We start from the raw sequence: 13377 nt of genomic DNA, 5'->3' as shown, positions 1-13377 counted from the left end.
TGTTTGTTTTCAAATAAAATTGTACATGGAATCCCAATATATAAAATAGATAAAAGTTACGTTGACCTATATGAAACACAGCTAACATTTCACTATACTGCTCTTCTTTGTGACTTTTCTAAGGCAACTTCATGAAATAGTTTGAAAACCACTACACCAGGCTGGCTGATATTTTCCCAACTCATTATTTCCATTTTTTTAGGTGTATAGTCCTATAAAAAAATAAATTACCAAAAGCTCACCAAGTACTTGGCAGAAAGGTTCTATGAAAACACTTTGGCCAGTGAGTAGCAGTAGTAAAGCCCTGAAGACTACATACCATGAAGGGCAGCATTCTACTCTAAACCTTGCCATGAAACTCCACATTCCCCAAGGATATCAGATTTGGCTGGTTCATACCTAGGCCTCCCCATATGTAAAATGGAGATCAGGGTGGATAATAACAAATAATTTTAGGGCATTCAAATAGGCTACACCAAATGTGCCATTTCAAGCAAGAAATAGCCCCATTACTTATCACTCTCCCTTCTATAGCCCATTAATCAAATCATAAGGAGAATTTAAATAAGCATTGTGCAAACTATGCCTAAAAGTCATTACAAAATTTTCAAAATAATCCTATTAAAATCCAAATAGCATTTTCTTTTATTTTTTAATGTTTTATGTTATTTTTGAGAGAGAGAGAGACACACACACACACACACACACACAGAGTGTTATAGAGAGAAAGAGGGAAACACAGAATCTGAAGCAGACTCCAGGCTCTGAGCTATCAGCACAGAGCCCAATGCGGGGCTCGAACTCACACACCGTGAGATCATGACCTGAGCTGAAGTCAGACGCTTAACCAACCGAACTACCCAAGCACCCCTCCAAATAGCATTTTCTTAATGAAGACGTCAGTAATTAAATACTATTTTCCAGAAGATATCATTCACTCATTCAAAATATATTTTATTAAACTAATGGCGAAGTCTCAGTTCTTGTAATCTGCCACATTTGATTGTTCCTTCCTTCTAAACAGATGAAAGTGAGACTCAGCAAACATAAGGGACTTAGTCAAGATTACACAAACTAGTACATACCAGAGAACACATCAGAACTCTGTGATTCCAAAACCTATGCTCAAAGAAGCCTCTTAAGTATTTGAAAGTGGGGAGTCAAACCCATAGCAAAAAGCCTAATAAGCCTTTTTCCTGCTCCCTGGTGTATATGGAGGAGAGCAACTTAAATGTACACATGTATTTAAATAAAAAGCTAGAATGAATCCTCTAGATTCCCCTCTCCCCATCAGTGTGGTTTTTTTTTCCATCTTTTCCTGCTAACCTCATCTTTAATTCTTACATGGTGAAGTAATATCCATTCAATAAAAATATTTTTTAAAGTTTATTATTTATTTTTTAGAGAGAGAGAGAGAGAGAGAAGGGGGAAGGGCAGAAAGAGAAGGAGAGAAAATCCTAAGCAGCATTTGCATGGTCAGCACAAAGCCTGACATGGGGCTTGATCTCAAAGTATGAGATCACGACCTGAGCTGAAATCAAGAGTCAGACACTTAATCATCCAAACTACCCAGGTGCTCCTCATGAAAAATATTTTAATGCAATTCCCTTCCAGTATATAAATGTATAATAACATTTTCAGTGGTATCTGTGGATCAACTGGATGACATTTATTCAGCAAATACTTACTGAACACCTACAATGGGCACATATTTATACGTTATCTATATAATCCTATACAGACATCTTGACACATTTAATAGAACTGGAAATTTTATGCTTCCCCAAATGCACAAACATACTTATATGTTAGTGCAGTAACTAATAAGGGAGACAGTATGAAAGAGCATGGTATTTGGAGTTAGAATCTTACCTCAGCCTTTTACAGGCTATATATGTGTCTTTGGTATACCTGGACACATAACAGACTCTTTAAACTCTTTATTAACCAGTCTTAATAGCCTTGTAAGTAAAATGGGGATAACATTCATCTTTATGGTGTCATAGTAAGCATTAAATAAGGTCACGTATATATCTAGAATAGCGCTGTCCAAGAGAACCTCCTATGATGACACACATGTTCTATATTGGCAATGTCCAATATGGTAGCCACTAGCCACATGTGGCTATTGAGCACTTGAAAAGTGGCGACTGTGACTGAGGAACCAAATTATTTTTATAGAAACAAAAGTTTATTTCTCATTCAAAGTCCAAGAAACTCTCACCTAGGAACTAAATTTTAAATTTTATTTAATTATTTATAATTGTAATTGCCATATATGACTAGTGGCTACCAAACTGGACTGTGTTGATCTAGACCAAAGCCCTGCACATACTAAATGATCAATGTTGGTTTATTGCTATTTTTCCTATCAATCAATAATTTTTTATATCCTCTTACCAGCAAATCAGTTCAACTAAAAAAACACAACAAAGAATCTCATAAGAAACTTATACCTATTAAATTGCTTCTTCAACCAAGCAGCAATAGCAGCATAGAAACAAGTGATTTATTAGTCATACGCGCCACACACTGTGCTAACAGCTTTGCATGATTACTTCATTTAATCTTTATAATAATTCTGTGAAGTAGGTGCTATTATCTGTAAACAGAGAAATTAAGCTTAGAATCTGTCCAAAGACACAGCTAGTAGTAAGTCAGTGAGCACAGATTTAAACTGAAGTAGTCTAATTCCAGAGATGGTGCTTAACCACAATGCTAAACCTGCCTGCATCTTGAAGAACAAGTTAATTTAAAATTCATTATGTACTCTGCAATAAATAAATGTCCTCCCAACCAAATACCACCCCCAGACACACACACACACACACACACACACACGGAGCAACTTAGAAATCAAACAATCTGAGCTACAGACACAAAGTTATACACATGGTAACTGGCTGACCCAAAATAAGTCTCATGTGTGAGTGTACACATGTACTAAATCTAGTGACTTTGCACTTATTAGGAAGACTAAAAAAAATATCATCTTTCTCCCCAGAATAAAATGACTAAAACATAAACTTGTATTTTGGAACAATCTAACTTGATAGAAGGGTGGCAAGCAGAGACTGGACTCAGAACCACAGGCAGAGTCTGTCAATACTTACTAGAGCCCTATATCACTGTCTACAAGGGATATTTATTTGTTAAGACATCAAATGTGTCTGCTAGGAGATTAACCAGATCCAATGCATTTGCATGAAGCGCATTGCCACTCTTATCTCAGTTCTAAAAGGAGCTTAATTTACTTAATGTCTGCTATACTTATGACAAAGTATTTATTGTGCCCAAAGCTGGAATTCTTATCCCAGTTCTGCCTGACAAGTCACAGGAATATTTCACACAGCAAGCCACAGTATGCTGTGGTATTACCAAATACCACAGGAATTTCTGAGTGGCGGGAAAGCTCGTATCTGACCCATTTTCCTCTCTCACAGAGCAGTGAGCAAGAAAAGGCCAATGACCTTTTACCCCGATCAAAACAATGTAGGTAAATTTGTCTCCTTCCCACCATCATATCTCTAGCTTCTCTTCAAATCTCACAATCCTTATATTGCACAAGCCCCTAGGCCAAAGGTAACACTGAGAAAAAGAGGCTCTATTTATTAAGAAGTTCTCAATCCAGGGTTATTAGGCACTAGAAAATAAACTCCTTTAAAGACCTGTAATAAGTAACTTAAAAAAAAAAAATAACACCTGTATTATTTAGACTCCTGTCATAACTCAGCTTAAGCAAGTGCCGATGAAACTAAAACCATAATAAAAACATGAATAGTGCTGATGTTCTAGAAACACTACCAAAAAACCAACAAGCTGGTGTAAGGCAGAACAGTCAAGTAATTATGGCACCATTAGCGTAGCTCTGCTGACCTGCTGGGTGACCTGTAACTAGTCCCTTTGCCACTTTATGCCATTCATTCTGTATCAGTGACAGAGAGTTAACTACTATGTATCTCAGTGGAATAGTGAGTAGATTAAATTATTAAGCAAAATGCTTTAGGCAAAAGTCATATGAATGTTAAATATTATGATTTACAAGCATTCATTTTCCTAGCACTCCTGTGGGGTTAGGAAGTTATCTCGATGTCATAGATGAGTACACAGGCACAGGGGGTAAGGTCACATGATAAGTCTCCATTTACTTAGTCCCCGTGGGAAGGGAATAATACACACCTTTAGCAATCACATGAACTTTCTTGGCACATCCTACACAATCTTTAATACATTCAATCCTTAACTTAATGTTGCCATCTTTTAACATGCTGTTGCTAGAACCAAAATAGCTCTAAGATAGCAACAAGGCCAAAGTAAGTGAAGATGAATAATTCTGTGTGCTATGGCAAGAATAATCACAGAAAGACAGATAATCTCAAGGTGAAATGTGCATTGTTATTTTCAAGATCTTACCTCCACTACCATGTAAGAACTTTTAGCTGTAGGAATTAAGAATCATGGTTTGCTATGAAAACACTGACGAAAATTTTTAAAGGCTATCTATCTCAGGCCTTCATGTTGGTGTGACCCATCCAAATTCTCTGTGAATGTATTTTCCCCTCAGGCTTTAATTAGCGAATATGCAGAAAAAGAAAACAAATCCAAACAGCCTGAAGAGTGAATAAGTACCAATAATGAGAAGGGCTCAGGAGGTCCAAAAAAGGGCAAAATTACTACTATATAATAGGAATATAGAAGAAGCACAGAAGATTTTTCTGCTCTCATGTAAGGCTACTTGCTATACTGCTTACCCGACTCCGAAGACAGTCAGCCAGGTTTCGGCGTGTGAAATTAGCTGCTGCTGTGGGAGACAATTCATAACCTGGTCCAAGAGATAAACAGTCATAAGCAGAAGAAATAACAGCACCCGAAATCATCTCACTACTCCTGTTCTTACATCCTTCCACCCTCTGTACACCCAGAGTACATAAAGTACACAGAACGAAGAGTATAATCCTACTTTTTGTCCGTTTCCCCACACAACAGTTGTGAAATAGCTGGTTAGTACTGACAGTGATTCCTGGCCACAACACAGAACCAAGGCAACTATTCTATGGTGAGATCAAATGCACAGCCTTGCTTAAGCTGATCATTCATCAATAGACTGTGGTTTCCTCTACAGAAAGGGGTACAAATACACAAGTATTAGGAAAGAAAAGAACGAGGTCTCAAGATGCTGATTTTTAAAGTTTATTTAAAAAGGATATTGGGAAAAGAGAGGCTGGAAGTTAGGACTACCTCAGTCATATTTCATAAGATTTTCTTTTAAAAAAAATAAGTAACTTTATTAAATGATTTTCAAAAGTACAGGCCACAGAAAAACACGTTTCCATCACTATCTACAACATTTTTAAAAAACAGAGTATCTCAAGCATAAAACCTCTAAAAAGAAAGTCGTAATGACAACAAAACTACAGCCCAGAGAAATGCCATCACGTATGTGTTTAATACTGCACTCACTTTGGAACTTAACCCCCCAGTAAAAAGGGACTAGTGCCAAAACCCAAGAATGACCCAAAACTGAGCAGCCCCATGCAGGAAATGCCAGTTTGGAAAGACAGACAGCATGTGGTTAAATTATTCCCTACAACAATTCAAACACCAGTGTTACAGCAGGTAAGATTTAGATTAAAATTCTAACAAATATTTATTGAACAGCAATTATGTTTCAAGGTCTATGCTACGTGCTTTCATATGTTATTGAATTTCATGCTCACAACAAGCCTATCAGTACCTATTAAATTATAAGGGGAGCAACTCTGAACAAGCAGGAATACTTTGCAATTCTCCACCTAATCCCCTAAACACCACTAAGGATTTTACAGTTATTTTAAAGGCAGAAAGGTCTGATTCCTATTTATATATAGATTTTTCTTCCTTTCCCTTATTTTATCTCAGTTCTCAAACTTTAATATGCATTAAGAATTACTGTGCAGGGTTATATACACAAAACTACACCTGACAGGTAATTTAAGATTTTAAAGGCAATTTTAACCATACACGACTTTTGTTTTCTGCACTGACTTTCAACTCCAAAACCCATGTAACAAGCAACTCTCCCAACTGGTTTACTCTTCCTCCCCCTCCAATCATGAAATATTGCTGCAGCTACCGTACTTGAGAGACATTATTGGCTTCCCTCGCCTGCCATGTAGGCAGAAAGTAGAGCCACTAGAAAAAAAAAAAATTCTTGAAATACTCTTAACTTGCCTAAACCTAAGTGCCATGTGCTTCAGGTTCCTTTTTCATCTTTGAATTCTCTGTGGTACTAGCCAGAGTGCTTAAGACAGAGGAGGCCCTCAAAAATATTCATGGAACTGAATGTATGATGCTAAATTTACTACCTAAAAAACTACGTAATTGGGTCATATGCAGCCATTTTATACAATGATATTCAAATTAAGTTCTTTCACAGCTCCATATTATACCAGTGCTGTGTCTAAGTGTATTAAACTGTAAAGTAACTGAAGGTCTTTCCTGCTAGTGACACTATGAACTTTCCTGGATAATAGGGCTAGTGGCAGTATTATTTCATAATAATGCTTTGCCTAATGAGGAATTCCTACTGAGGAATCCTCTAACAAGGATTAGAGCTCATTAGCCCCAGAGGAAACTCACAAAAATCCTAACTATCTTCCTAGACATGAATCTACCAGAAAGGCAAGGCAGAACTCTTTTTGATAGTAAATCTCCCACAATTACACAGAGCTTTAAGTTCACAAGCATTTTACATATTATTAATTAATATTATTATTATTATTATTATCATCTCATTTTAGAGATGAGGAAAATAAAGGCCCAGAGAGGATAGGTAACTTGCCACATTAAAAAAAAGAATAGTAAAACCAAGTTCAACTGAGGTCTTTTAGCTTTGAGGTTCAGCCATACCTTAGCTCAAATAACATCCTCTGAAATACCTAACACTTAAAAAGACTGAAACTACCATGTCCAAGGTGGCCCTCGAGTATCAGTGTTATAATGGTTCTCTTTTCTGCTCCAGGATTTTTACAGAAAATCTTCAGGATCAGAAGGAGAGTCTAGTTAAGGTTTTAAAAGTAGGAAGATTCAAATAAAAATATGGCCACATTGGTCTGCTCATATGTAGAATTGCCAGTGGAGAGTATTCGTTTTAGTTCAGATTTAAAGACAAATCAACCAAAGTTACATTCCAAGCATTACCCACCATTTCTCATCTTATAAAGTTGCACATTTTTCTGAATATATTCTGCAAACTGTACAGTGTCTCCAGCCTCTCCAACACACAGAAGTAAGATTTTTTCACTCATCTTAAACATCTTGTCATGATCTGCTCAAAGAAAAAAAATAGTGTTAAAAATTACCTCATCAGAAATTTACTGCTATCACACAGGAAGCCATATAGTTTATCAATCACTATACTGAATAATTTTGCTAATCACTGTTTTTAGAAGACTTTAAACATTTTTTAAAGTTTATTTATTTATTTTGATAGAGAGAAAAAGTACGTGTGAGCAGGGGAGGGGCAGAGAGAGGGAGAAAAAGAATCCCAAGCAGAGCCAGACACGGGACCATGAACTGCAAGATCATGAGCCAAAATCAAGAGCAGACATGCAACCGACTGAGCCACCCAGGCAGCCCTGTTTTTAAATTTTTTTTTTCAACGTTTTTTATTTATTTTTGGGACAGAGAGAGACAGAGCATGAACGGGGGAGGGGCAGAGAGAGAGGGAGACACAGAATCGGAAACAGGCTCCAGGCTCTGAGCCATCAGCCCAGAGGCCGATGCGGGGCTCGAACCCACGGACCGCGAGATCATGACCTGGCTGAAGTCGGACGCTTAACCGACTGCGCCACCCAGGCGCCCCAGGCAGCCCTGTTTTTAAAAGACTTTAATGGGCAACTATATTAATTACTCTCTTTCACTCTCCATGTTAAACCCATTGGTGTATTTTATTAAGGTCAATCTCAGTTGGAGAATATATTTGAAGGCCGACCATTGAAAATACAGTTAAATACATTTAAAGGCATCTGAAATGCAAAAAAACAGAACCTTCAAAGAAATTGAAGGAACCAAGCCAATGGCCATTATCTTTAGGTTCATGATTACAAAGCCCTGCAATGTCTCTACAAATACAAATATTAGTTATTTTGTTTATACACACACAAAAGCACAGATGAAGAACCAGTGCCAAAATGAAAATTAAGGAGCCCTCTTGAGAAAGAACAAAAAAAAATCAACTGAGAATATAAATCACCTTAAAAAGTAAATCAACACCATTTCCAAAGCAAAGAGAAAATTAAAATGACTGCCAGAGCAAAAATACTAATGAATATTTTAACACTAAGCTATTTAAAAATAACCTCAAAAATCCCAAAAGTCTAATCTTATCTAGTTGAACCACATCCATTCAGAGTACACAGATAAACAAATACTCATATAGCAATTAGTGCCTGAGGAAGAAAACCCCATGTTCGGCATGTAGCTTCAGAAAAGGCCCAAATGCCTATCCCACTCTCACTTTCACTTTCCATTTTTCAAATAGTGCTGAATAATCTTCCCTGGGAGTCAGGTTTGAAAGCTATTTGAAAGCTTCTGAAATGCCAAAATACCTTAATAAGATTTAATGAACAAAATGCTACAGTCAAGTTATTTTACAAATGTTTGAGTTGTAGAACCGTAAGACTTCTTAGACTGAAAAAAAAAATCACACAAACTACCTGCAGATAGTATCAAACTGCCTTGAAACTCCTATACAAACACTTTTATTCATTTATTATAGGCTACAGAAGACTCAAAGACTGTTAGTTTGCAAACTTGGTCATAAAACCAAAAAACAAACATATATGGATATATTACCTTTCCAAAGAAAAAGGACCAGAAGAGTATTAGATGCCACTGGCATCTAGGTTCTTGCCAGTGGCAAGAGTATGCACAATTTTTATTTCTTTCTTCGTGCTTGCTACCATTTCTTAAAATGCCTATACTGGGGCGCCTGGGTGGCTCAGTAGGTTAAGTGTTCAACTTCGGCTCATGTCATGATCTCTCAGTTTGTGAGTTCGAGCCCCACCTCAGGCTCTGTGCTGACAGCTTGGAGCCTGCTTCGGATTCTGGGTCTCCCTGTCTCTCTCTGCCCCTCCCCTGCTCACACCCTGTCTCTCTCTCTCTCTCTCTCTTAAAAATAAATAAATATTAGGGGCGCCTGGGTGGCGCAGTCGGTTAAGCGTCCGACTTCAGCCAGGTCACGATCTCGCGGTCCGTGAGTTCGAGCCCCGCGTCAGGCTCTGGGCTGATGGCTCAGAGCCTGGAGCCTGTTTCCGATTCTGTGTCTCCCTCTCTCTCTGCCCCTTCCCCGTTCATGCTCTGTCTCTCTCTGTCCCAAAAATAAATAAAAAACGTTGAAAAAAAATTAACATAAATAAATAAATAAATAAATAAATATTAAAAAAATTAAAAATGAAATAAAATGCCTATACTAAACCTGCATCATTTTTATAAGAAAACATTAATAAGTTTGCATTATTTTCACAATGAGAAAAAAAGGTGTTCTTATTTTGGAAAGAGAAAAGCTTGTTTACAAAGAATTAATGTCACATTTAGGAGAAATGCTAAAATTCTGGGCAGTAAACTGTTCAATTTTTAAATGAACTTAATTTAATATAAGGCCAAAAGTGTTTTTTAAGCATCTATCGTGTGTCCAGTGAACAGCAAAGGGAGATGTTATAGATGCTAATAGCTCCCTGAGGAAACAGCCTATGTAGCACTAGGGAATTTCTAATCCTTGACAAAGAACTTACAAGATCCACATACATGAAACAAATGAGACAACAAAATGAAGAATATCAGTATACAATACTGAGAAAAGCCAACTGTACTAGAACCCAAAATCTTGGATTGATTGATTGATTGATTGATTGATTTTAAGTAGGCTCCATGACCAACATGGGGCTTGAACTCATGACTGACTGACTGACTGACTGATTTATTTATTTATTTGTTTGTTTGTTTGTTTGTTTATTTTAAGTAGGCTCCATGCCCAACGTGGGGCGTGAATTCATGACTCGTGACCCAGAGATCAAGAGTTGCATGCTCCTCCAACTGAGCCAGCCAGGTGCCCAGTAGACCCTGGTTATAATCTGGGCTCAGCACTCTGAACTTGGGCCCTAGTTTTCAAGTGTACAAAATGGTTATACTATCATTTACCCCTACCTAACTCATAGGTAGGGAAAACTGTACATGCACAATATTATTATACTCAGTATTAGACAATGTAGTTCAGATTACACATGCTTTATGAATTCAGGGGAAAAAGCACTCTGCGTGGGTTGAAGGGCTCTGAGTAATTTAAAAGTAATTCTATACAGACCAGGAGACAAGAGACATGAAATGTGGCATATAACCAAACCAAAGACTTGGGGCATTTCCATAAGCAAGCAATCTCTGGGAAACATCTCTCTATCAAAACATCACAAAGTGACAAACCAAAAAAACAAAAAAACAAATAACTGATTGGAAGTATCATTCTTACTTTATACTTGGAGAAAATAAATCCCAAAAGGTTACTCATTTTCAGCATTCTTGCTTACTCTACATAAGTTCCTTCATGAAAGATAGGGAAAAGTCCTCATAGAATTCCAAAGCTCCTATCATAAAACATTTTATACCTAGAAAAGACTATAGGAAAATTAGAATTAAGTGCAATTATTTCCAACTATTTTTCAAGAACTAACTCAAACTCATCTTTCCTCCATGCCACAGTGACCTTTCTTTTTTCTGAATACCCTCAGGCTTCGCTCCTGAAATCATTAAAAACTAACCTAATATTGACTACCTATCCTTCTTTTATCATACAAAATCATCTTGTAGTACCTATTTTCTTATTTTCTTAATGTCTTAGACCCCTGTGAGGATTATACAGAATACCCGTAAAGGTACTGACTTCATTACTGTTCTACCTAGACAATACTTCCTGCTAAAATCACCTGTATATCAAAGGTCTTAGCATTCAAAATAATGGACAGATTTACTCTCAAAACAAGCTGACTCTTTTGGAAAGCATGATTTACAAATAAAACTTCTATAAACTGATCATGGGATTTCAAAAGTCATCTGACTTGAGGAATAATCCAATTCATACCATAGATGTCTAACAAGTCACTTTTAGGTCTCTCTTCTTCAAAAAGAACAGAATTCAAGCAAAGTCCCTCAGAGTTTTTTCCATCTCCCCAAGTGGTGACAGCCTGACAATCAAAAGCCTGTCACCTCTAAAAGCAGTGATGGGCGGGGCGCCTGGGTGGCGCAGTCGGTTAAGCGTCCGACTTCAGCCAGGTCACGATCTCGCGGTCCGTGAGTTCGAGCCCCGCGTCGGGCTCTGGGCTGATGGCTCGGAGCCTGGAGCCTGTTTCCAATTCTGTGTCTCCCTCTCTCTCTGCCCCTCCCCCGTTCATGCTCTGTCTCTCTCTGTCCCAAAATAAATAAAAAATGTTGAAAAAAAAAAAAAATTTATAAAAGCAGTGATGGGCACATACTTCCCGATTTAATCATTTTTCTTTCCTTAAACCAAAGATTAACTATAGCCTGCCTTCAAAGCTTTACCTAATCTCCACAACCTGAAAGAATCTCTTCTTCTGAACTACCTAAAAACAATTTCTTCGTCCTCTGCACTACAGGACAAGTTTGCATTTTTATATACACAGCATAACATTCTAGCTTATACTAGAATTATTTGTACATACATCTGAGTCCCTTATTAAACTGTAACTTCTTTTAAGATACAGGCCACATCTTATTCTTCTTCACATCCCTTCAACACCCAGCACTGTAATGGGCAACACAGGTACCCAAAACCTATTTGTCAAATAAACATTAAGCCATCTGAGCCGAAGCATAATACTCTTTCAACAGTAGCATGTCTATGGTCAGTCATGAAAAGACACTCTTAGATTCAACAGATCAACAACCCAAATCTTGAAATAATTATTAAGTACCGACTATGGGGAGACAGTATAGTACAATACTTGTGGGCAAAAGATCTGAGTCAAACTGCACTGGTTTGAACCCGGGTTCTGCCTCTTGTGGCCTTAGGCAAGTTTCTTAACCTCTAGGCCTCAGCACAAACAGCTGTTAAATGACGATATACTAATGTCTATCTTAAAAGTTTAAATGAATTCATGTAAATCATTACTTAAGTACTTAGTATTATCACTACTACCTATTTGTCATTGCACTAAGCATTTGCACCAAACTTTTTCACTCAATTCTCCCAACAAGCTTGTGAGGTTGGTATTACTAACCTGATTGAACAGATGAAGAAATCTGGGCACTGCGAAATAACTTGTACAAGGTCACAGAGCAAATTAAGTCAAAAGGCTCCAAACCCCGAACTCCACTAACTACTTAATACTTAAATACAAAGAAAACTTGGCCGCCAGTGCCCTGGAAAACCGGAAAAGGAGGATCAGGGCTGAGAAATGGGAAGAAACAGGCAGCGGGAGGGAAATGCCAAGTTTCTAGTCCCACACATAGTCTCAGTCTCCCCAGGATCTCACCTTATACCACCAGGAAACTAACCTCATTAGTAGCGACAACAACAGGAAAACTTTATCAAAGATTCGGGGGTCTGGGGACCCTGGTGCCCGGCAGGTGCTTGAACACATAAAAACTGAATTCCCACAGGCAACTCACCCAGCAAACATCTAACGAAGGCCAGAGCAGAGCACTGACCTAGGAGCCTTAGGAGGAGCGAATGCCAAGGCCCTAGGCCAGTCTGCCCGTCTCCTCGTTCCAAAAACTAAGCAAGTGCAGAGCAGGGCACGCGGGATTCCACCTCCCAGTCTTCCCTGGTGCTCACCCAACCCCCTACGAACTCCGTCCGACTGCCCCCAAACCCAGGCCGGCCGGGCCTCCCCTGTTTCTTCTCACCGTCCTTCATCTGGACAATGCTGCTAGCGGCCACTTGGTCGGAAGCGACGAGGACATAGTCGGGGCCCTGGATACCGATAAGGTACTCCATAGTGGCGGTAGGCCGAGAGGACAGAGCGTGGGACTCGCCGGCTTCCCGGCCTCACCGGTGAGACAGCACGGCCGAGCGAAGATTTCGCGTGACACTAACCGCGCGACCGCCCGGGCCTCCGGCGCGTTCGGATGACGCCCAATTGTCGCGAGAGGTTGTAAAGTGGGCGAGGCTTTGGGCGTCTTACTGCGTTCGCTTTTGGCCTGGATCTCACGCAAATCTGGTGTACGAGCTGCTTGCTTTATGTAACGTCCAGTTTCTTTATTTATAAACTGAGTTTAAAACTCGCTTGGGAATGAGATCATGCGCTATATGTAAAGCTCGGAGCACGTGTGGGGGCTGAAATGGCATGCGTCCCTCGATGGCTCTTTCCCTTCTCTCGGTAAAAT

General features: G+C 38.7%; 1 protein-coding gene across 2 annotated transcripts in view; it reads right to left on the bottom strand.

Annotated features, from left to right (window-relative positions):
• PSMB2 (proteasome 20S subunit beta 2) overlaps window positions 1–13107 on the bottom strand; it is a 34016-nt gene extending 20909 nt beyond the window's left edge. The window contains exons 1-3 of one of the 2 annotated variants that reach the window (XM_058718096.1): window positions 12898–13105; window positions 7184–7306; window positions 4752–4822 (exon numbers count right to left, since the gene is read on the bottom strand). In XM_058718096.1, coding sequence (XP_058574079.1) covers window positions 4752–4822; window positions 7184–7306; window positions 12898–12988 — 285 coding nt within the window. In that variant the 5' untranslated portion in view covers window positions 12989–13105. Of the gene's footprint in view, window positions 1–4751; window positions 4823–7183; window positions 7307–12897 lie in introns of both variants that reach the window. The other variant, XM_058718097.1, reaches the window with a different exon arrangement.
• Between the last annotated feature and the right edge of the window lie 270 nt (window positions 13108–13377).

This window comes from Neofelis nebulosa, chromosome 2 (genome assembly GCF_028018385.1).
Source record: "Neofelis nebulosa isolate mNeoNeb1 chromosome 2, mNeoNeb1.pri, whole genome shotgun sequence".
NCBI classification, from domain to species: domain Eukaryota; kingdom Metazoa; phylum Chordata; class Mammalia; order Carnivora; family Felidae; genus Neofelis; species Neofelis nebulosa.
The sequence above is the reverse complement of the archived record's forward strand: the minus strand, read 5'-3'. Positions and strand labels throughout refer to the sequence as shown.